The sequence below is a fragment of the Herpailurus yagouaroundi genome, unplaced genomic scaffold (assembly GCF_014898765.1).
Source record: "Herpailurus yagouaroundi ecotype Mexico unplaced genomic scaffold, PumYag 187, whole genome shotgun sequence".
Classification (NCBI taxonomy): domain Eukaryota; kingdom Metazoa; phylum Chordata; class Mammalia; order Carnivora; family Felidae; genus Herpailurus; species Herpailurus yagouaroundi.
Window position 1 is genome coordinate 9,473,865 of NW_024412418.1, and position 24,156 is coordinate 9,498,020.

General features: G+C 45.4%; 1 protein-coding gene across 3 annotated transcripts in view; it reads right to left on the reverse strand.

The window, feature by feature from the left end:
- The window catches only part of EXT2 (exostosin glycosyltransferase 2), a 146,345-nt gene extending 126,858 nt beyond the window's left edge, over window positions 1-19,487 (reverse strand). The window contains exons 1-4 of one of the 3 annotated variants that reach the window (XM_040495385.1): window positions 10,462-10,576; window positions 8,665-9,230; window positions 7,148-7,237; window positions 991-1,107 (exon numbers count right to left, since the gene is read on the reverse strand). In XM_040495385.1, coding sequence (XP_040351319.1) covers window positions 991-1,107; window positions 7,148-7,237; window positions 8,665-9,230; window positions 10,462-10,479 — 791 coding nt within the window. In that variant the 5' untranslated portion in view covers window positions 10,480-10,576. Of the gene's footprint in view, window positions 1-990; window positions 1,108-7,147; window positions 7,238-8,664; window positions 9,231-10,461; window positions 10,580-19,379 lie in introns of those variants that run through there. The other 2 variants (XM_040495387.1, XM_040495386.1) reach the window with 2 other exon arrangements.
- Between the last annotated feature and the right edge of the window lie 4,669 nt (window positions 19,488-24,156).

Sequence of the window (24,156 nt, forward strand, 5' to 3'; positions counted from 1 at the left end):
GCTTACTGAGATTCTCGCTGTGAATTAGCACAATTTTAAATATACTACCTCAAAAAAGGCTACACAAGATGCCCTGCACGTCCATGCTGTCAGCTCTTTCCATTTACCCACTCACATGTCAACAATATGAGCCAATCATGCGCCAGGCACAGCGAACATGGCTGTTAAAAAACAGATCTGGCACCAGAATCCAAAATCCCCAGCGGAGAGGCTGCGAGCAAGCCGTTACGACGTGGCCTCGTGAGTGGCACACGACCGCTCTCAGCACATAAGGCAGAAGAGCCATTCCAGGGCTAGCAAAGTGGTGAGAGGTACTCGAGTGAAAACCCAAAGGACAGGCAGGTGATCAGTCTCATGAAAATAAGGAAAAAGACCTCCAGACAGTGGAGAGTATCTGCAACCCAGAAAAACCAAGACAGCAAAGCTCGTCCTGAGAAAAGAACTAAAAGGGGGGAAAAAAAAATCTAGAGACGGAGAGAGTGGTCACATGCCAGAGGGTCTTGAAAGACATTTTAAGGGATCTGGGCTTTATCCAAAGGGAAATGGGAAGTCAACAATCAGGTTATAGGGGCAGCAAGACTAGAGGCAGGGAAACCCAACAGGGGTCCATTTCCACAATCCACAGGAGAGATGACAGTAACCTAGTGTGCGGGAAAGCAGAGCAGATGGAGAAATAGGGCAGAGCTAAGACATATTTAGGAGGGAGAATCAATAGGACTTACTCTTCTGGTACAGGAAGTAAGGGAAGGAAGGAGTCAAGGACATCACAGCGATTCCAGATCGGAAAGCTGGGTACACAGCACGGTACATTCACCGAGCCAGAGAAAAGTGGAGGACAAACAGGACTGGGGGCGGGGGGCAGGGGGCAGGGGGCACATGACAGACTCCAAGATACTGGCTTATAACTGAGGCTTCAGCTGCTGTGATACCCAGCACGCTGAACCTGGTCAGCATCTCACAGCACACCCGGCTGAGCTGAATGCACCTTACCCCGGTCCTTTCTCTGGAAGGTCCACCTCAGCTGACAGCGGACTGTAGACGGGAATGCTGACATCGTAGCCTTGCCGGTAAGTCCATGTAGAAAAGCCACCACCAGCCAATAGAGCCCTGAAAGGAAAGGATTTCGTCAAACAATGAGAAAGGAAGGCCTTCATTCTGATAAGCTCTGTGAGAAGGGAGAGAAGAATTGAGTCTTAATATTGTCGTATCAACAAAAACTTGTTTACTGGCCCACTTTTCTATATAGACACAGCGCTACGTGTTTTACACTCACATCTCCTGGACATCAGCTGCATTCTATCCCTGACTCATCGGCCTTCTTCTGGGGTCCTAGGTAGTCTTTCCTTATTTTCCATTTTATAAAACACATCACAGCCCAGAGGACACCCTCTGAACAGCCCCTCTGCCTCCCTATTCAGATCCCATTCGCCTCGCCCCAAAGTCATTCACAACATTCACGACAGCAGGAATAAACAATAGGTCTGCATGGGAAGACCGTCCGGGGCAGTCACTTACCCACCCTCTGGCCCAAATCTCAGGAGACAGTGGGCACAGAAAGCAGCAGTGACAGCCAAGTATCTGGTCCCATGCAACTGCTGCCCCAGGCAGGTCCTTCAGTGTCGTCCAAGAGCTGCGTGTGGATCATGTAGCCTCCACCAGCTCTCGCCATCCATTCCAGCTACTCAGTCCCCATTCAGGAAGCAAGAATCCAGGACGACCTTTACTGCTTCTCTTGCAGTTTGCATGTACTAGCTTTTATTCTCCTTAATTAGAAAGCTGTGAACACACTGCTTTAATTGGATCCAGCAAGTAGTAAGGTGACACTTCATCAGAGAGAGGAAGCAGGTGTATATCACACCAACTTTGACTGTTACTCTGTCCCTGGGGCCCCAAACCCATCAAAATCACCTACTGGGGCAGAGTTTTGCCAGTTCCACGCACTGCACCGTCTGAGCCAAAATGTCTGAGCTGAGAAACCACACTTTTTGCAATATTGATTGCTACCAATCCTTTCCCTGCCCTGATGACAGCCTACATTCCCTTCTAACATGACCAGTTTAAGTTCAAAGATTTTCCAACCACCCCTGGAAATCCCAATCTGTTTGTTTAAGCTTTATGAAACCAAGAATTGGTTAGTGAGGTAATGTGCAGGCTAAAAACCTCTCCAGCTGCCAGTCTACTCTGTAAAACTTAATGACTATCCTTAGTACCAACATACGGTCTTATTTTTCCTGATTAGCATTCAGTAATGAATCCACCCAACATGAATTTGGGCCGGTTCCACAACAGCACACGGACTGTACGGGGCCCCATTACCTACGCACAGAGAAACAAACATAGATCCAATATGGAGGCACCAGACAGTCCAGGTAAGCCAGGGTGGTAGGTGGTTAGGTAATTACAGCCACAGCCCCAGAGGAGAGGGAAATGTGTATGTGGCAAGAGAGGAAGCAGGTGTGCATCCACCAACTTTTCCTATAATTCTGTCCCTGGGGTCCCAACTGTTACTCTGTTCCAGGAGAGTAGGGTGGGGTTATGCACTGGTAGGAGGAAAGCATGCCATCTGAAGCATGGCTTACGTCACACATCATACACTCAAGATCTCCACTTGTGACCTCGGCAAGAGCCAGGATTGCAATTAGTCAAACAGACCTCACACCAGCCCTGCTGCTGCTAAGACTGCAAGTCCCCATATCGTCTTCTGCCAAGCACTCCATAATATTATAATGGAGACAATACAGTAAGCTTCCCTTGCTTTACAAAACATGTGTTTCACATTGAGGGAAAAGCACAGTTCTGAAAAGCACATTCTGTTTTCCCATGAAGTATCCTTAAAATCAGAGATCAGTTCCAAAGCTGCAAGAGAGTGAAGAGAAAACTTGCAGCTACACAAGTATTAATCTGATGATCAGACTCATGGGCCAAGTGTTATGTCACTGAAAGTGTCCTCTAGCATTTTTAGCATGTGGCAGGCTTTTCTGAAGCTATAGGACAGCTCCTCTGTCACCAAGCCACCTGCTCGACTCATGCACTCCACCGTCCCCACTCTCATCTGTCCTCAGATGTTCCCCCAGCTTTCCTCCTATCTGAGTGTCGGCAGGGCCTAAATACAGTTCGTCTGCAAGGTCAACCTTTGCATGTAATCAGGCCTGCAAATTCCTCAAATATAAAGCTTCAAATTTCGTAAAGAAAAAAAACAAAAAACAAAAACTGACCAATTCTATTAGTCATCCTTACTTGTTTACTGAATCAAACAAACTGTAAAAACAGAAGAGAGACAAGTAGATCTGAACAATGGCTAGATATCTGGTGATATTAGATTCCTATTAACTTTTTAGGTGCAGAAATAGTACTATAGCTATATATATTTTTAAATCCCTTATGCAGAGATTCAAATGGAAATATTTATAGATAAAATGATACAATGTCTGGCATTTGCTTCTTGATAATCAGGTGGGGCAGGGGTAGGAGTACAGATGAATGGAGACCAGCCCTGAGATGATGATTACTAAAGCTGGACAGGGGCACACGGGTTCACTGTGCTAGTCTCTTTTATTTATTTTTTATTTTTATTTTTTTTTAGAGAGAGAGAGAAAGCACAAGCTGGAGGGAGGGACAGAGGGACAGAGGGACAGAGAGAGAGACAGAGAGAGAGAGAGAGAGAGAGAGAGGGAGAGAATCTTAAGCAGGCTCCACACTCAGTGTGGAGCCATACACAGGGCCCAATCCAATGACCTGGGATCCTGAGTGGAAATCAAGAGTCGAATGCTCAAGTGACTGAGCCACTCAGGTGCCTCATCATCTCTTCTTTTATATAGGTTTGAAACTTTCCATAACAAGTTAAATAAAGCCCACACAAAGTGGAAATCTGTGAGAGATACGTGCAAAGAAACGATAATAAAAATCCAGGGTAGTAATAATATTACAGAACATATATGAGAAAACAAAGATTAGTAAAGTAAGGCATTGAAGAGGTATAATTTGCTCCCACTTAAAATGGGTGTATACAGAGGTGACTGGGTGGCTCAGTCGGTTAAACCACTGACTCTTGATTTTGGTTCAGGTCATGATCTCATGGCTCGTGAGTTTGAGCCCTCTGTCGGGCTCTGTGCTGACAGCATGGAGCCTGCTTGGGATTCTCTCTCCCTCTCTCTCTCTGCCCCTCCTCCATTCATGCACGTGCACGTACTCGCTCTCTCTAAATAAACATACATACATACATGAAGTGGGCATATATACCGGGGCACCTGGGTGGCTCAGCCAGTTGCGCGTCCAACTCTTGATTTCCGCTCAGGTCATGATCTCACAGTTCAGTTGGTGGGTCTGAGCCCCACATCAGGCTCCATGCTGATAGTGTGCAGCCTGCTTGTAATTTTCTCTCTCTCTCCCTCTAGCTCTCTCTCTCTCTCTCTCTCAAAAAATAAAGAAAACTTTAAAAAATGGGTGTCTCACACACACACACACGTTTATGTATAAACCCATAGGAAAAAGGCTAGAAAAAATACATGGTACTTAATTATCTTTCGGTAAGGGAGTGAAAATAGAGGAGGGTTTGAAAGCATATTTTTATATTTCACTCGTTATACACTTGCATATTGTTACAATCTTGTACAAAGAAAGTATACGTTATCAGGTATATCATGTGTAGGATCTTTAAAAATTGAAAGAGAAATAAAGACAGATTTAAGCAGCACGAAAGATTATATGCTGAGAAGACATTTTCTTCTGTCCTGTTCCTTGCATTTCCCTGGGTCAAATCATTCTCAAATAATCACACCTATGACCTTAGACTTTAGGAGACCCTAAGAAACAGTCTAATCTAGGCTGCCTGCTTTCTAATTTCCAAATAACCTGATAGGCAGCTCCTGCTAAAACCAGTGTATATTCATGGCTCTTGCTTCCTCTGAATCCAGGAGCAAGGACAAATGATAAGAAAAACTAACAAAAAATCTGCTCTTCCTTCCTTCCAGAAGACCACCCAGGTCTCAAAACGCAATTTCCCATGTGCAGAGATAAAGGAAGACTAAACAGTGATTCATTACTTGCTATAGGATTGCCATAATCGCTTACAAAAATACATGCACAGGGAAAAAGATTTAACCTTCCTGATCCTTAACACCTAAGCACTAGCAGGAACTCAAACTTCTTCCTGACCACTTGACACTTTCCTGCAGAGACATGAAACCCCATTTCACATGTGCACTTGATAAAAATAAAATCCTTCTCCCATGCAAATACATATACCAAAATGTCAGCAAAAAGTGCAACATCCTATATAGAAATAAGGCCTTCTCTATCAAAAATAAACAATTAAAAAAAAAGGGGGGAGGGGGCGCCTGGATGGCTCAGTTGGTTAAGCATCCAACTTTGGCTCAGGTCATGATCTCGCAGTTAGTGGGTTCAAGTCCTGCATCAGGTTCTGTGCTGACGGCTCAGAGCCTTGGAGCCTGCTTCAGATTCTGTGTCTCCCTTTCTCTCTGCCTCTGCTCGTTCTCTCTCTCTCTCTCTCTCTCTCTCTAAAATAAATAAACATTAAAAATTAAAAAGAAAGAAAGAAGGCCTTCTCAAAATAAACCCAAAACAGCAGGTAGAGACACTGCATTCCTAACAGCTTCTTCTCCCCTTCTCTGTTCCCTAAAGTATTTCTCTTTCCCCGAGCAACCAAATCCATAAAACAGTAGCCCACTCAGGTGTGGCTGGGACTGAGGGCCAAACCAGGGCTCACCTTGTGTTCGGCTGGTTTCTACCGAATGTGTGTGGCCTGACTGCCCTCTATCGACCAAAATGGTTCCTACACCAAAGGTGAAGAGTGGTCCTGCAGTGTAAGTCTCTTGTAGCATTAACGGTATTTCCAGATAAAAACACAACACTGACCCTATATAATCACATAAAGCGAAAAGAGCTTGGGTTTAATTTTTCAGGGAAAAGTAGTGTTAAGTGCAGATTTTCACAAATGACAACAGTGTCAGCCTCCAGGAAGCTGAGAGCATGGCTGGCCTCGGGTTACTCTCTAACCTTTGCCAGTAACAATCACTTTAAGAATTAAATATCAACCATAATAAAATTACTTTTAAGTGAGTTTTACATAAGTTTACAACAATCCTGTACCTTGAACACTGCCCGGGAGCCCTACCCTGGGCCTAACGTTTCTGCTCTCCTCAAAGCCGTGAATCAAGTACCAGGAGAGGAAGGCCAAGCGGACCTCATTCCCAAGACTTCCAGGAAGCCTCCAGCCCAAGGGGTTCAGCCGCTGTATGAAAGGGCTGACGAGTACAGTACGTGAACTGAGAATCATAATCATGCGATCTCGGCCACCCCGTAACATAAGTGCTGTCGGGAAGGCTTCATCAGGAAGAAAGGAAGGCAAGAAATGGGTGGGGGCGAGGAGGGGAGGGAGGAAGGAAGAGTCCCACTGACTTAGGCAATGGAAAGTAAATGACAACCAGACTGCCCCCACCCTGTCCTCCGACGTGACGGGCTGTGGGTGTCACTTTCACACCTCCGCACCCCCTTCCCACAGTGAGCTGTGGCTCCACTTTTGGCAAACGCTCCCAAATTCAGACAGAGCACACACAAGCCAATCATGAACCCGGTCTTGGGGGTGGGGGTGCAGCATTAAGGACAGCATAAGTCAGACCGAGAAAGAAAGACAGTTGTTTAAAATGCGATGCTACAGGGGCGCCTGGGTGGTGCAACCAGTTAAGCCTCCAACTCTTGATCTCAACTCAGGTCATGAGCTCACAGTTCATGGGTTCAGGCCCCACATCAGGCTCTGTGCTGATGGCGTGGAGCCTGCGTGGGACTCTGTTTCTCCTTCTCTCTGCCCCTCCCCCATTTGTGTGCACATTCTCTCTCAAAACAAATAAATACACAAAAACTTTTTATAAATAAATAAATACACTAACTAAAATGCAATGCTACAATGGAAGTTCTGGTCGGTTCAACAACAGATTTAAGTAGGTCAGGTCTCACTACTTCTACCTCCTGAGGAGGTAAATGCCAAGGGCATTTTTTTTAATTTAACAAACAATTCTGATGACACAGTCTGTCCCACTAGGCTTAGAAAATGACTTCACAGGAAGGAAAGGGTCTTGTATTTCCTTGATCCTCAGAAACCCCTCACAGGGACAACTCCAAATACAGTTACCTGTCTCTGGGGACATCCAGCGCTGTGTTATAATCAGGGGGACCTCCAGGCAACATGTTGAACAGCAGGTGGTTTGTACCTCGATCCCACCTATTAAAAAATTATACATGTAGGGGAATTCACATGTCAACTCCCAAGAAACAAATACAAGGGTCAGTTACTGAATGACAAGCAGCAAATATCCCCAACCCAAAATAGGCCCACTTCTCGGGTGTGCAAAGTGAATTCCCAGAAATCCCAAGAGGACATCCCAGGCCACCCTGGTTCCCCAAAAGAAAAACATGGGTGGATGTTTACTTGAAGTTTGTCCACTACAGAAGTGCCCATGATTAGGACAACCTGAAAACTATCTGAATGTGCACCATCTGGTTAAAGAAACAAAACAATATATAAAATATATAAGGATGGCTTAAATACAGAATGGGACGTGTAAAATGGAATGCTATACAACTCTTAAAATTATATAGTAAAAGAATATGAAATTATTTGGAAACAGATTCATAACATATCAGGGGAGAAAGACAGCGTAAGAATATATAATGTGTAATCCCTTGACAAAATGTATATGTACACTGAGGTATGCATATATTTCATACAAAAATGAATATTACACACATATGTATTTATTTTTTATACAAAAGTGACTGGAAGGGGCGCCTGGGTGGCTCAGTCGGTTGAGCATCTGACTTCAGCTCAGGTCATGATCTCGCGGTCTGTGAGTTCGAGCCCCGCGTCGGGCTCTCTGCTGTCAGCCTGTCAGCATAGAGCCTGCTTCAGATCCCCTGTCCCCCAATCTCTCTGCCCCTGCCCTACTCGCACTCTCTCTCTCAAAAAACAAATAAAACGGGGCGCCTGGCTGGCTCAGTCGGTTAAGCGTCCGACTTCGGCTCAGGTCATGATCTCGCGGTCTGTGAGTTCGAGCCCCGCGTCGGGCTCTGTGCTGACAGCTCAGAGCCTGGAGCCTGCTTCGGATTCTGTGTCTCCCTCTCTCTCTGCCCCTCCCCTGCTCATGCTCTGTCTCTCTCTGTCTCAAAAATAAATAAAAAAGTTAAAAAAAATTAAAAAAATAAAAAAATAAAAAAAAAAATAAAACATTTTTTAAAAAGTGACCGGAAACTAACATCACAGCAGCATCACGGAACAAACCTTACGTTCTTCTTTTTGCTTCCTTGTATTTTCAGACTTTTTACAGTGAACATGTATTGTGTAAGTAACAAAGAGGGAACATTTAAGCATAAAAGGAAAAGTGTGGGAAGATAAGCCATCCTTAGATTCTAAACTCTGAGATGCTGAGAGCCCACAGCAATAGCACTGACGGCCAACTGCTTCTCACTGGAACACAGGCCAGGTGCTTATGGCGTTGGCCTCGTCCCCCAAGTCAGTCACTCACACACATGCCCTCCCTCGAGCAAAGAGACAGCAGCTGGAGCCAGATCAAGAGAAGAACCACTCCCTCTCCCTGGCCTTCCCTTTAGTTCCCCAAGGACTGCGCTCCCGTCTGAGAAAGTACTAGCTACCTAGAGAGCTGGGCCAAGGCTTGTGCTGTCTCCTTAATGCGGAGCGTGTTCTGGTTAAGTACGTCGATGGACGGGACGAACAGGCAGGCGCGGCTGATGTCATCGGTGTAGTAGTCACTGTCAGAGATGGCCGTGAGCAGTTCGTTATACTCCCGGGAGATGGTGTTGCTGACTGGGACACCAAAGTCATCCACGTACTTCTTCAGAGAGTAGATGTACACCTTGATTTTGTTCTTTGGGTTGAAGCCACAGCGGTAGACGTCAAAGCACGTGTGCATCCTGCAGCTGAGATCGCCCCGCTCGGGGATGGGGCTGTCGGCGGGCAGCCTGACCACGGGCACGTCCCGGACGCTGCGCTTCTCCACGCTCCAGTCGCTGGAGGACTCGATGGAATGCGGCCAGAACTGGAACATGCCAGTGGCAATGAGGCCCAGGAGGACAATGGAGAAGAGGGTGATGTAGTAGATTCGGTGCTTGCTCTTCATTCTTGGGATGAGGGCAGGACCCCGGATATTGTACTTGACCGACGCACACATAATGACACAGGCAGCCTCTTCCTCACGCTCCTAGTTCCAGGGGGAGAAACGAGAAAAATGAAGTCTTTAGGGTGGCAAATGACTTAGTATACCTACTTCTTTCCTTTAAGTGATTTGATGAAATAACGAAAAGGGATTTTTGACCCTTCTTATAAACATAGACAAATATATATTTGTGCATTAAATGCTACATGACATATTTAATAGTACACATACTAAATATAAATATTGGTAAATATAAAAAGAGAACAACAGCCTATAATTATACATACAAGGAAAGCATTAAGTGGTAAATGTGTGGGGCCTAGGAAGAAGGGCTCTGACCAAGGAAGAAAAAATCAAAAGCAGAATAGCTAGATAGATGTTTTGCTTTGTTTTCTCTAACACTTGCCCAATAGAAACTGATGCTTCATCTAGACAAGCTGACTCTTGGTTATTCTAAAATCTGCTTTCATTCACTTACCCAAGCAGCCCCGGGTGAGCAGGCACCCACCATGCACTGTGCAGGAAACGAGGAGGAAAGCAAAGGCCCCACCTCATGGGAACGGCTATTCCACTGGGGGAGGTAAGACAAAACTCTAACAAACTGCCAAATGTAAAAATATCACTAGCAAAGTATCAATGAAGTGCCAAGGGTTGTTAGAGAAGAAAAGATTAATCTTTAAGTAAAATATATATTGGTGCTGGTGCTTCATAATGAAGGTGACAGACGACACGCTCGGATAGAAGGAAGGAATGAAGAAGAGCACAGGGAGATCGGGAGGAGGGAAAGAAGTCTCAATGTGGTGGATTGATTTCCAAAGATTGGTGCCAGCGATCTACATCTTTGAGGGTGCATGCTACTTTTCCCATCAAAAGGCAGAATGTGAATCTGGGCTAGCCTCGTGACTTGCTCTGACCAAGAGAATGTGGCAGAAGTGACATTCGAGGGCTTCTGAGCTCAGGCCTTAAGAGACTCCGCAGCGGCTGCTTTTGTCCTCTGGGACTCCGGCTGCCACACCGCAAGGAAGCTGGGCTCCCAGCTGAGGGCAACTGCAGGGAGACCCCAGTGGAAACTCTGTGGAAGAGGTAAGAACCAACCCCAGAATCCGGAGCAAATCCATGGTTGTTACTGTCATTTAAGCCACAACACTTGGGGTTGGTTTGTCATACAGCAATACGTAAATGAAACAGCCAATAACCGTCGCTGACTGATAGAAAATTCTTAGTCCTCAACTGAAAAGACAGACTTTCCTTGTAGATCACAACTTAGGATCCTTACCAGACAAACCTGCCCCATCCGATGCCTAGATACTGTAGGGAGGGCAGAGCCACGTGGGTGGCGCCACGCCTCACAGACCCACGAGGTTACTGCAGTAAGCTACTGTGGCATGCCAAGTGTCAAAGTCCCAGCCTATGAAATGGCCTCATTCCACTCATTGGTCTTGCAGAAAAGCTATTAATAAAAAGGGAAAATAACTGAGGAGTCCACAGACCATCGCAAAGGTTAACAGCCGTTTTTACTTTGGCTAAATGGAGCTCTCCCCAACTGCTGCCCAGACCACAAAACTGCCCCCTGCCCAGCTAGCTGAATACCGCCAAGCTTTGAACGCTGTAACAACCCTTATCAGCTTTTTGGGCAAAATGTAAATAGTCATGAACGATTTCAACTCCCATCTCTTGAGACCATGAGTTAGAACCTAGAAAATTTCCTGGTCACAGACTGATGCACGAAAGTGCACACATTTTAAGCTCAAAAATTATCATCGTTGGGGAATATACATCAGTCATCCAATATATACTCATTGGGTCCAGGAAGATGGGAGTGATTTCACTTTTTCTGCCATTCTAACAACCAGTTTGCCCCTACTCCCTACCACTGCCAGCCCCGCCCCCCCACCTCCACCCCCCCTCCCCCCGTAGCTTTCTTGCCACACTCTTGGGTCGCTGCGTGACTTAGAAGACAGGAAGTTTCAGGACAAATGTGTGCCAGGAGCCAGCTGCACGCTCCACGGCCTTCACTGCCGCAAGTTAGAACGTCCCACAGGCTCTCCAGGTGTATTTACAGCCTGAATCAGTGGTTCTCGAACACCCAACGGGTGAGAATCACAGAGACCGCTTGTTACAAAACAGTCCTTGGCCCCAGTGCGGGAGCTTTGTATTAGCAGGTCTAAAATAGGGTCATAGAATCTGTCAGTTTAGCAGGCTCCTCAGTGTTTATTTTGTGCAAACAGGTTTCAAGTCTTTATTGAAATTAAACAAACCAATTTAACACAGTGGCTTTCAAGGTTTGTTTTTTGTTGTTTTTTTTTTTTTAACTAAAACCTGCCATAAGAAATGCATTTTACATTTTATATTGACCCAGTACAGACACAGGTGTGTGCATGTGTGTGTGTGTGTGTGTGTGTGTGCGTGTGTTTGTATTTGAAATAAAAGCTTGACAAAACATTTAATCTTAGTATACAGCACTAGCCATAGAATATGTAATGAATACTAAATTTTTTCCATTGTTATTCTACTGCTTTTGTTAAAATTCTGGCCTTACCTACTAGATCAGTTCAATCAGCCAATAATTTAGACACCCATAGTTTAGAAAAAAACTGATTTCATATGTAACAAAAGTGGGATTAATGGAACAAAAATAGAATCCACACATGAGCTTACAAATGTTCACAAGTTACAGACTATGAGAAAGGCACTATCACAACAAAATAAACCTAAGTAGAAGGAAATAATAAAAACACAGTAATTAACTAATTAAGCAAAACAGAAAGGATCAACAAAGCTAAAGTTTGCTTTTTAAAAAAAAAATGAATAAAATCGACATTTGATATAATTCTGGTAGGATTAATCAAGATAAAGAGAAAAAAAGCACAAATAAATATCTAGAATGAAAAGGGGAACATAACTCTAAATGCTGCCTGGATTTAAAAGATAAGATGATATCAATAAACTTACGCCAAGGTATTTGAAAACTTAGATGAACTAGAAAAATTCTTTAAAAATATAATTTCTTGGGGCACCTGAATGGCTCAGTCGGTTGGGCGTCCGACTTTGGCTCAGGTCATGATCTCATGGTTTGTGAGTTCAAGCCCCACATCAGGCTCTGTGCTGACAGCTCAGAGCCTGGAGCCTGTTTCGGATTCTGTGTCTCCCTCTCTCTCTGCCCCTTAGCCGCTTACACTCTGTCTCTTGCATTGTCTCAAAAATAAACAAACATTTAAAAAAATTTTTTAATATAATTTCCCCGGGGGCGTCTGGGTGGCTCAAGTCAGTTGAGTGTCTGACTTTGGCTCTAGCCATGATCTCGCAGTTCATGAGTTTCAGCACAGTGACTGCTTCTGATCCTCTGTCCCCTTCTCTCTCTGCATCTCCCCCGTTTGTGCTCTCTTTCAAAAATAAATAAAACCTTAAAAAAATCACACACACACACACACACACACACACACATATAAATTTAATTTATGTATAAAATTTAATTTTCCAGGGCACCTGGGTGGCTCAGTTGGTTGGGGCATCTGACTCTTGATTTTGGCTCAGGTCATGATCTTATGGTTTGTGGGTTTGAGCACCACACTGGGCTCTGCACTGACAGTGTGGAACCTGCTTGGGATTCTCTCTCCCCCTCTCTCTCTGTCCCTCCCCTGCTCATTCTCTCTCTCTCAAAATAAACATTAAAAAAAAAAAAAATATATATATATATATATATATATAAAATTTTTCAAGAAGAAACAGCAAACCTGAATATTTGTATAACATTAAAGAAATCAAATCAAAGGTTTAAAAATCTTCCTAGAAAGCAAATCCTAGGCCCAGAAGATTTCCCAAGTTTTACTACACATTCAAGAAATAATTCCAATTTTACACAAATAAGTTCCAAGTTCAGAAAAAAGGTGAAAACATTTCCCAGCTTATATTAGGAGACCAGTATAACCTTAATACCAAAATCTCACACAGGTGGATTTCAAGGTATGTCTGAGGGCTCCTCACAATCCTTTCAAAGGCTCTGAAGTGTTTTTATAATAATACTGGTAAGATTTTTTCACTTTCATTTTTGAGGCCATGTGATCCATGGTATTGCAAAGACTGCAGAAATAGATATGACAATCCAGCTATCTTCTGGTAAGTTTTTCCTAATATAATGAAAGATACCAACTCACAGATTCAAGATCTCAAGTCCAAGCAGAATATATACAAAGAAAACCCCACCTACATATGTCAAAGTAAAACTACTGAAAAGAAAGCCAAAGAAAAATGTTAAAAGCGGCCAGAGGGGAGAAAAATCTATCCAAGGTAGATTAAAAAGCTACACATTACAGGCAAAACTATAAAATATTTAGAACAGAGATCTCTACGGCTTCTGAGCAGAGAATGATTTCTAAAACAAAATACAAAAAAGTGCAAACCATAAAAAGATAAAATGATAAATTCTGTGTCACAATTAAGAATTTTTGTTCATCGGGTTGCCTGGGTGGCTCAGTTGGTTAAGCAACCAAGTCCTGGTTGCGGTTCGTGGGTACGAGCCCCATGTCGGGATCTGCACTAAAAGTGTGGAGCCTGCTTGGGATTCTCTCTCTCTTTCCCTCTCTCTCTCTGCCCTTCCCCTGCTCACTCTCTCTGTCTCCTCTCTCTCAATAAATAGTTTTTTGTAAAAAAAAAAGGACACCATAAGTTAAAAGACAATCAATAAACTAGTAGATACCTGCAATACATATAACCAATATAGACTAGCAATGAGAATAAAGAATGCCTACAAAACAAGAAAAACAAAACAAACAAAAAATAGAAAACCGGACAAAAGACAAACAGGAATTTCACAGAAGAGGAAACAAAACCAGCACATCGACTTTTGAGAAACACGTTTAGTCTCATTGATCAGGGAAAGTACAACCACAATGAGACACCATCTACCACGAGCGCAAGAAGTATAAGAATCAAACACACCACCCAGTGCTGGCAGGGACCTGGCACATCCTGGTAGGAATGTGAACAGGCTCCAGAGTCCCAGGTGGTCAGCATAAGGGCTGGAGAGAAGAGGAGCTAATGCTCCTACGTTAGAGTCCTAGGCATCACATTTTGCTTCTACTCGTCAGTTTGGTCCCTCTGCCCCCCCGCCCCCCAAAAAAAGAACCAGAGACAAGGATGGAGGTGCAGGTCGTTTACTTACTTGGAAGGTGACCCCAGAAAGCCAGAGCAGCTATCAAGCAGAGAGAGACAGGGAACCAGGGAAAGCCAATAAGAGGTGCGTGATTTAAGCCAGTCACTGCGGTGGGCAACAGGGACTCTAGGAGGGCTGGGAAGCCTTTAAGAATCATGTAGACTACACCTTCTGTCCCTCAGAAGGATGAGAGCCCAAGGCATTTATCTCCCAACTCCTGCACACTACTGCTTGAGGGTTGCCTGGTATTATTATCAGCTCATACTCTGTACTCAACAACTCCCAAAAGATCTGGATACTATTCTTTCTTTGATGTACGTCAGTCTGATACAGAGCTGCAGTTTCTTGAGGAAGGACTGTCTATATTTGCAGGGATGCTGCAAAGTCCTCTTCAAAGAGATCCAGCCTCCCTCTCAATACATAGGATATGGGTCTGAGCTCATGTCGGAAAACAGGATTTTTCCATTGCAACAGCTGACATCAGGCTTCTATTTGCCCACTCTTGGGTTGTTGTTTTTTTCGGGGGTTTTTTTCTGGTAAAACAAGTCAAGCGATACCCTAGTTGGCTGCCCATCTATACCGCCCTCAAGAATACCATACTCTAGGGGCACCTGGGTGGCTCAGTAAGTTGAGCATCTGACTTCGGCTCAGGTCACAATCTCGTGGTTCACGAGTGGGCTCTGTGCTGACAGCTCAGAGCCTGGAGCCTACTTGACCTTCTGTGTCTCCCTGTCTCTCTGTCCCTCCCCACCTCGTACCCTGTCTCCCTGTCTCTCTCTCTCTCTCTCTCTCTCTCTCTCTCTCTCTCAAAAATAAATGAAATGTTAAAAAAAAATTAAAAAAAAAAAAAGAAGACCATACTCTTTTAGCATCACAGAAGACACATAGGTTACGACTTGGGCCTTATATCCCACTATGAGTATTGGTCTAGCATGTCACTGATGGTTAGTGCCACCACCTCTGCTACTTCAGAATCCTATCATGCTCACAGATCCTCAGGAACCCAATTCCATGTCACACCTTCTGGAGTCAATTCTGGCCCGCAGGGGACAACCAACACCAAGCTTCTCAAAGATGCTGGCCTCCTCTGGGTGTCCACATTACCAGAGAGAAGGGAGTGAGCCCTCCTGGGAACACCAGCCTCAAGCAATAAATCAATTTCAAATCTCCACTTCCCTATGCCCCTGATAACTTCCTCAACACCTGCCAAGACAGCTCTGACGTCTCCACCTCCTTTACCATAGGCCAGGCCCTACCGGCACCACCGACATTTTGAGCCAGGTCATCCTTTCCTGCGGGGAGGCAGAAACAACCCCCAGTTGTGACGACCCACCACATATCCAGATTGCCAAACATCCCCCGGGGAGGCCGAGTCACCCCTAGCTGAGAACCAGTGGTGCCGATCACTGTCACGTTCAAGTTTCAAGGAATCTGTCCAGCAGATTGGCTCCAGTTGCTCTTGCAAGATCATTAAATCCTGAATCCTGAGGGAACACTCCCAAAGCAACACAGCCTGTCCCAAGTGGCTTTACAGGCCACCACTAGCCCGCTCTTCACCTAGCGACCTCCAGACTCACTCCCACGCGTGCGCCCCCAGCTCCTGCTCCTGCCTGTGAGCCAGGTCCTATAGCTCATTCGGTACAAAAGCTATTTCTCCAGTAGCAGGGACTGTCCTTGCCCACTCGGGCAATGCTGAGATCTGGTGAAGGGGGAGGCAGATCTTGAGGAGGATATATACCATCCTGCAAGGCAATGGCCTTAAGCGAGGTCTTTGCAGAGTGTCCGAAGAGCAGTGGATCCTTCTGCTGGCCCAGGGGATCCAAGGAAACCTGGGGCTTCAAAGTTCTCAGCGCTTCTACCAAACATCTCCACCCTGGTCTCACCCGGTCTCGCTTTAGCAGCGGCCGCCTGCCAAGGCTGTGCATTCGGCCTCCCCTGCAGTTCTGCCATGATGATGATTAAGCTCTGGGGCTGATTTTCAACAGCCTGCCCTCCAGCTACAGGAGATGCCGCCACAGAGCCTTCTGTCGCTCACGGTGTATCCTGAGTTGGTATCTGGCTGACGTGAGCCAGACCTTACCTCCCAGGAAGAAGGCAAGAGACAGCCAACTCCGTTGGCCTTATCATTACCGTTGTCCACACACTGCTCAAGTGTTAGAGCCACTGTAGTAGCCACTGCTTCCCCTTCTACCTGAATCGCATCCCTCCCACCGCCGGCAAGTCATGTAACTGTGATGCCAGAGAGTACCAATGGTTCCCAACACCAGCAGAGGGGTCCTCGCTGCCATCTGAGGGTGAAGGGTTCCAGTTTCACAATACTATTCTCATCAGGGCTGGCTTTCTAGAGCCACTTCTCATACCATCTGTCTTCAGTTTATGTTCTGCCAAACTAAGAAGAAAAAAAAACTCGAAAGCAGGTAGCTGGCAGAAGGGGAGTCCACAGAGCCAGAGTGAGGGACAAAGGAGAGGAGTCAGGGAAGGACAGAAAGCCATCAGGGTTACCGCACTGAGCTGGGAAATGGGCTTCTGTCCTCTGCAGAAGGATCCATCTGCGGGACTATATAGAACACACCTCCGAACTGTCTCTTTAAAGGATCAGAAGCTATGGCATTTATCCACTGGAGCCCATCCCCCAGTGGCTGAGGGCTATTCCAAGATATAAACTCACATTTCCAAGGTATGCCCTGCACAGGCTAAGCGAGCTCCCACAAGTTTTTGCCAAATAGCTAACAGATACAGTGAGTGCTTGAGGTAGAATAAAAACTATTTTAAAATGAGGGGGAAAGTCTTAAATGAAAAAGGAAAGGAAAGGATGAGAGATAGAGCAAAAAAGTCCCTTACTCAGTGGTGTTTCAGAAACAGACAACCTTCTTGGTGAGCATCCATGCACCTTTTACTGACCTCATCACAGTATCTGCCACGCTATATAAAATATTTGCAAGTCTGGGGCACCTGGGTGGCTCAGTCGGTTAAGCATCCAACGTCGGCTCAGGTCACGATCTCACAGTCCGTGAGTTCGAGCCCCGCATCATGCTCTGTGCTGACAGCTCAGAGCCTGGAGCCTGCTTCGGATTCTGTGTCCCCCTCTCTCTCTGCCCCTCCCCTTGCTCATGCTCTCTCTCTCAAAAATAAATAAACATTTAAAAAAATAAAAATAAATATTTGCCAGTCTCTTCTACTGGTTGTCATGTTCTTGTAGTCAGTTTCCACACACTGAAGCTCAGAAAGATGTATTCCCCAAAACCATCATCCAAGAGAACAAGTAATCATCTTTCCATCCAAAGAGGACACTCACTACCACCACCATGTCCAAAGCTCCTGATGCTGGGCTTCTCTGAAGACAACAGACTGAAAGGAGGCTTCTGCTAAGTAATGTTCCATGTAATACCAGAACCCAGATGAAACAAGAATTTCATAACAAAGCCCTACAAACTTCATCTTCCTTAAAACATATCAAACCTGTCCCTGCAAAACACTGGAATCATCTGGCTAGCTGTCAAGCACTGACTCACTGGAAAAATCTTTTAACTCCACTCTAATGTCAGGATGCGCTGCATTTTCTGTTCCTGGAATTATTTATTCCTAAAATTTGCCTGAAAAACCCTTTCCTTGGTGCTTCGGGCTATATCCAATCCACTTAGTCCAAAGCTTTGAGTCACAATCTCTGGTCTTAACCTTTTTAGAAAAGCCCTCACAACTGAACTCCCAGGGCCACTGCTACACTGGAACTCAACCCAACAGTGCCTGAAAACAAAGGAACCAAATATTAGCAAAGGTAGGAAAATCTGCAATTCACTGCCTTACCTGATAGGGTCCTTTATAATTAAAGCTATATTATGGCTAGCCATCCCTAAAAGTGATGAAATTTTCAAGGGGGAATAAAAAGTGCTTCTTTGTGGGAATTATAATACAGTGCATACACTAACTAATAACTAAACTTTATTGAGGACATGCTACAATCTGTTTTAAGCATTTTGTATTAATTTAATCTTTCTAACAGTGCCACCTGACAAGCTATTATTATCCTCATTTTACAGACAGGGAAAGTGCAACGGGAAGCATAAGTAACTTGCACAATGTCACAAAACTAGAAAATGCCAAGGCTAGGATTTGGAGGATGGTAGTCTGGCTCTGGAGCCTGAGCTCTCAAACCCCATGCCTCCCCTAATTACCTTTAACACCCTAGATTAGATCTACCTTTTTCACTCAATTAGCAAAGCCAGCATAACTTGACGGACCCAAACCTATCCATACCCAGCATATGCAGCCAAAAGGCTTAAGTCAGCGGAAGTGAGAAATGCTGGAAACTGACTCATATACTACCGCGAATAGCCTGTGAGCCCTGAAATTTACAAACCAAGTCCAATGTAAGTCCTTAGAGCACTCAACCGACTTCAAGAATTAAAATTGGCATGTTTCTATTTCAAGGAATCTTCAGACAAGGAGCAAGTCAAGGACGCTTCCAGATTAGCAACTCCCAGTAAGTTACACCAAGCAATCATGTGAATCTCGAAACTGTACACATAGATCTGGTTCCCACCGCCAGTAGTAAACCTCCAAACGCCTCTGAGCTTCGAGCCGATGCCCAAACTCAGGGCATCTTTGGCCACCTTCCCCACCAGTCTTTCCGCGCACCAGAACCTGCCGGGATGCCACAGGCCACGGGAGAGCCCAGCGCTCCAGAAGGCGCCGCGTACGGAAGCAGATCTCCGCTGCTCGCGGGACGGAGGTGGCAGCGGGATGGCAGAGGTCACCGCGCAGGATGGGCCCTCTCTTTTCGGGGTCCGGAAAGAGAGGAAAGGGGCCGGCGGGGTAGGCGTGGGCAAGGGAGACAGGTGGGCACCCAAGCGCCGGGCGGGCCAGGGGAGCGACGAGAAGGCGGTGCGGAAATCAAAGCGCTCCCACAGCTGGAGAAGTAGCGAGCGGCCCCGGCGGGGGTGGGGTCGCCTCTCACCGCCCTCAGGCCTCCGCGCGGCCCGCGGTTCCCGGCGGCCCGGCCCGACTCTGCCGCTGCCACCGAGGCCCTTCCGAGCCGCGCTTACCTCGGCCACGGTTGCCTCCCGCTCGGCCCCGCGCTCGGTCACCGGCGCATGCCGCGGGGCGCGGGCCACGGCCGCCCAGGAGGAATCGCGCCAAGTCGCCGGGCGCCACCGCCGGCGCCGGGTCTGCGCAAGCGAGCGGGGAGCGAGGCGCCAGCGACTGGGCTTGGTGACGCCTGACACCGAGCTCACTGCGCATGCGGGAGCGGCCGGGCCCGCGCCCCCTGCTGGACAGGAGGAGTCAGGGCACCGCTTAGGATGTCTCCCTGGCAGACACGCGCAGCTCAGGCTCCATCCTGAAACTCTCACGCAAAGACCCGCAGGCTCATAATCAAAGTAACTGCAGACCCAAGTAGCTACGCACCGTGCTTCACTTACAAAACTGACACAGACGTAAACGTTTTATTACAATCAGCACTGGCGAGCGTGCAGATTCCCAGAGGACAATTTGGCAGTATCTATCAAACGTGAAATGCCCACAACCTTGCCCCTCCAATCCCTCTGTGTGGATTTTACCCCACAGGTATTCTCAACAACGTTTACCAGAATTACTCATTACAGCATTGTTCCTAAGAATACCTGAAAACCGGAAGCCGGCAAAATAAACTATGAAAGAAGTGATGATTAGAATAGAATCATGTGAGAATGCGTATAGATGTCGGTATAGAAATAATCTCGAAGGTGTGTTAATATGAAAGCGTGCTCTAGAACGGTGAGCAAGTATGATCCCTTTTCTGTAAAATGTATTTACATGCAAAAACAGGAGAGAGAAACTATACATGTAGATGTTTATATTCAAGCGTATGTATAATATTTTTTTTTGGAAGGAATCCAAGAAGCGATGAAGAGTTTTGGGGGGGGGGAGTAATTATGAAGGTAGAAATGGGGGAAAGAGATTGTTTTGTTTTCTGTATTATTTACATGATCTGGCCTTATACAGGCACAGTAAAACCCGTCATAAGGCATAAGTGGAGTCTAAAAAATTAAATCAAAATGCAGAGTGATGTTATTGAGAGGTTAATGAGATGACCCCATTGAGCTTGTGTAGTTTACAGATAACTGGCGACAGAAGCCAAATCCATTTTAGGCCCAGCTATCCCTTAGCGCCACCTGGTGGACGTTGTCCCTTACAGCTTCAATATTCATGGGAATGTTTCCGAGTCCAGAGACTGGGGCTTCCCGCAGCAACAGTGATTCCGTGGATATTGTGAGTTAATGTCTGCTTGTCACAGATCCAGGGAGACTGGGATGAGAATGTTCTGGAGATGGGAAACCCACATTTTCTTCTCCACATCCGAGAGAGTACTGCTCTGCTATCCAAGTCCACATCTTCCCCAAACCATAGGAAATTTAGCACAGGTACATACACCCCATTTGATAAATGGAAAGATGGAAAATATTTTTTCTTCTTTGCCTTCCTCTGAATTAAATGTATCTATAGTATATATGCTTTTCATTAATTATTATTCGTCCATTAAATGAGGACTTTCTGTGTTAAAGGCCTGTGTTAGGCTCAGCCTCTGAGGAACCTATCTTATGCACTTTTTATAACCCTACACATATATGGTGCCTGGCACACAGTAAGTGCTCAGTGAATATGAATAAAGGGTGCCCAAGAACTAGGTGGGCCGCAATAGAATAAGACAAGTATACGAGCAAGATTAGCCAAAACTGAGGGTGAAAAGTGGTGTGGGAGAATATACACCAAGTGCTACAGGGCTCAAAAGAGAAAGCAACCCATCCAGTTGCAAAGATTTGGGAAGCCTTCACCCAAGATGTAATATCTTTGCTGTGAATAGGGCGTTCCAGACAGAGAAAAAGTCATGAGCAAAAACCCAGATGAGAAGGAGGAGGTGTAAAAACGGGAGAAGCCATCAGAAAGACCAAGTGTTTTTTTAATCCAGTGTAACTGGAACGATGTGGCTGCATTTCTAGGGGTAGAAACCATGCCAGTGATTGGAGGCAGGAAAGCACAGAAGTTATGATATTAGAAGCCATGCTAAAGCAGCTGGGGATGATAGCAAAGAGTGGGGAATAAAACTATAAGCCAGACCTGACGCCTCTGAGAAGGTAGAAAGGTCTTAGTGGTCAGCAGTTAAAAGAGGAGAGGCTATAGAAAGATGTTGCATTACTCACTTTGAAGGTACAGAAAGAAAGAAAAACAGAGACCGCACCGACCCCCACCTACCCAGAGAGTCAGGAAAAGCAAAGGTGGGAGTTAGAAAAGGCGTGGCTTTCAAGGAAAGTGGCATCATCAGGGGAAAGCAAGGTTACCAGCAGGAAGAGTTGCCTGTGTGCAGTTGAGTCCCAGAGTTACCACTTCCTTTAAATGACAGCAGTTTGCAAGAATGAAGAAAGGTGTCATCTCCAAGGAAAAAGACTCTGTGCAAGAATCCTTCTGTGGTATTTTATGTTGGCTCAGCTTAAACAACACCGGCAGGCAGGCTGGAGAACCAGAAAACACCTATTAAAACCACAGCAGATGCAATGAACACTCTGTCAGGTGGGTGGCTGGGCTCACAAAAATAGTAAAGAAAATATACAGGAGCCAGAAATGAAGCACAGTGAGAAAAATGAGTGTTAAAGCTACAAAGTTGGGTGTATAAGGTGGGGAGCTGATACCAAGAAGGCCATGTAAAGCTAGGACACTGAGATGGCAGCCTGGAAAACTGACTCAGCATCAGTAACAACAAACCAAAAAGCTGTCTTGTCCGGAGAGCGGAAAAAGAAGAGTCTCTGCTGAGAACGTTTAACACCAGGCTTCACAACGATGTGGGGTTTGAATTTATATTACCAGCATGGTCCAGAAAGCTCCAAGCCTAGAGAATAACATGAAGTATCATCAACCCAGACTGGTAGCACCTGAAGAAGGAAATATAAATCCATGCCCAGCCCCCCGGCGGGGGGGCCCCCCAGAGGGTCATGCCTCCACACAGGCTGCCCAGGATGCTGACAGATAAAACCCAAACAAATGTTAAGTTCACAATCCAGATGAGCACATGAACAATAAGCCCATCAGAGGAAAGGTGCCTGGGGCACCTGGGTGGCTCAGTTGCTTAAGTGTCCGACTCTTGATTTGGGTATCCAGGGAGAGAGTAGCTGAGAATTTTCCATTATTGGGTGGGGATGACTCTCTGTAATGGATGGACAGTAAGACTAACAGCAGACTTCTCAACAAAAACAAACATAAGTCATAAGATAATGGAAAAAGGGCCAAGAGAAGCTAGCAGTCCATGTAAATTGTATACCTAGTAAAACCATCTTTGAAGAATACGAGACACAAATAGGAAGAGACAGACACAAATAGAAAGAATTTACCATCAGTGGACCCTTCCTAACAGAATTTCTGAAAGATGTATTTCAGGAAAAGGAATGTTAGAACCAGAAGAAAGTACTGAGATGAAGGACGGATGGCAAACAATGAAACTGATAAACTCATGGGTAAATCAAAACAAATACTGACTAAAGCAACAGTAACAAATAGTAACTGTATAAAACTATAAAAATAAAAATGACTGATTTGAAGATTAAAAACTAGATGTTTACCCCCATGTTCACTGCAGCATTATTTACAGTAGCCAAGATATGGAAACAACCTACTTGTCCATCAATAGATGAGGCATAAAGAAAAGGGGATATATACACGAACAATGGAATATTATTCAGCCATAATAATGAATGAAATCTTGCCACGTGTGATACCATGGATGGACCTCAAGGGTATCGTGCTAAATAAGTCAGAGAAAGACAAATACTGGGTGATCTCTCTTATTTGCAGAATCTAAAAACAAAAACAAGGGGCACCTAGGTAGCTCAGGCCGTGAAGCATCTGACTCTTGATTTTGGCTCAGGTCATGATCTCACAGTTACCGAGTTCAAGCACTGCGTTGGGCTCTATGCTGATAGTGTGGAGCCTGCTTGGGATTCTCTCTCTCTCCCTCTCTCTCTGACCCTCCCTCGCTCATGCTTATTCTCTCTCTCTCTCAAAATAAATAAATAACCATGTTAAAAACTTTAAAGTGGAAGTTCTATTTTGCCTGGTCTTTACCTAAACTGGGGTTGTCATGAGTCTCCAAAGCACGGTTTCTGGAGGAAGAAGGAACAAACAGACCACCTAGGCATTAACTAAAATACTAGACAACAGTGTCACAGGAGATGAAAATAAAGGAGTAAGAGTTAATGTAAAAGGGCGTTTCCATGCTTAAGAGAAGGGTAAAGAAAATACTAAAAGTATGAACGTTGGGGCGCTTGGCTGGCTCAGTGGGCTAAGCATCTGACTCTTGATTTTGGCTCCCATCATCATCTCAAGGTTCTTATGTTCCAGCCCCGCATCAGGCTCTGCACTGACAATGTGGACCCTGCTTGGGATTCTCTCTCTCTCCCCCTCTCTCTGCCCCTCCCGTGTGCATGCACTCTCGAAAATAAACTTTTAAAATAAATAAATAATGGAAGTATGAATGTGAATAATTTCAGAGAATCTGGCAAAGTGCTCACTTGGATAACAAACCCCTACACATTTGAAGCCTGACAAATATCTTTCTTATTTACTTATTTTAATTTTGTTAACATTTATTTATTTTTGAGAGACAGAGACAAAGCATGAGAGGTGGAAGGAGAAAGACAGAAGGAGAGAGAATCTGAAGCAGGCTCCAGGCTCTGAGCTATCAACACAGAGCCTGATGTGGGGCTCGAACCCATAAACTGTGAGATCATAACCTCAGCCGAAGTCGGATGCTCAACCGACTAAGCCACCCAGGCACCCCTTATTTATTTTTAATGT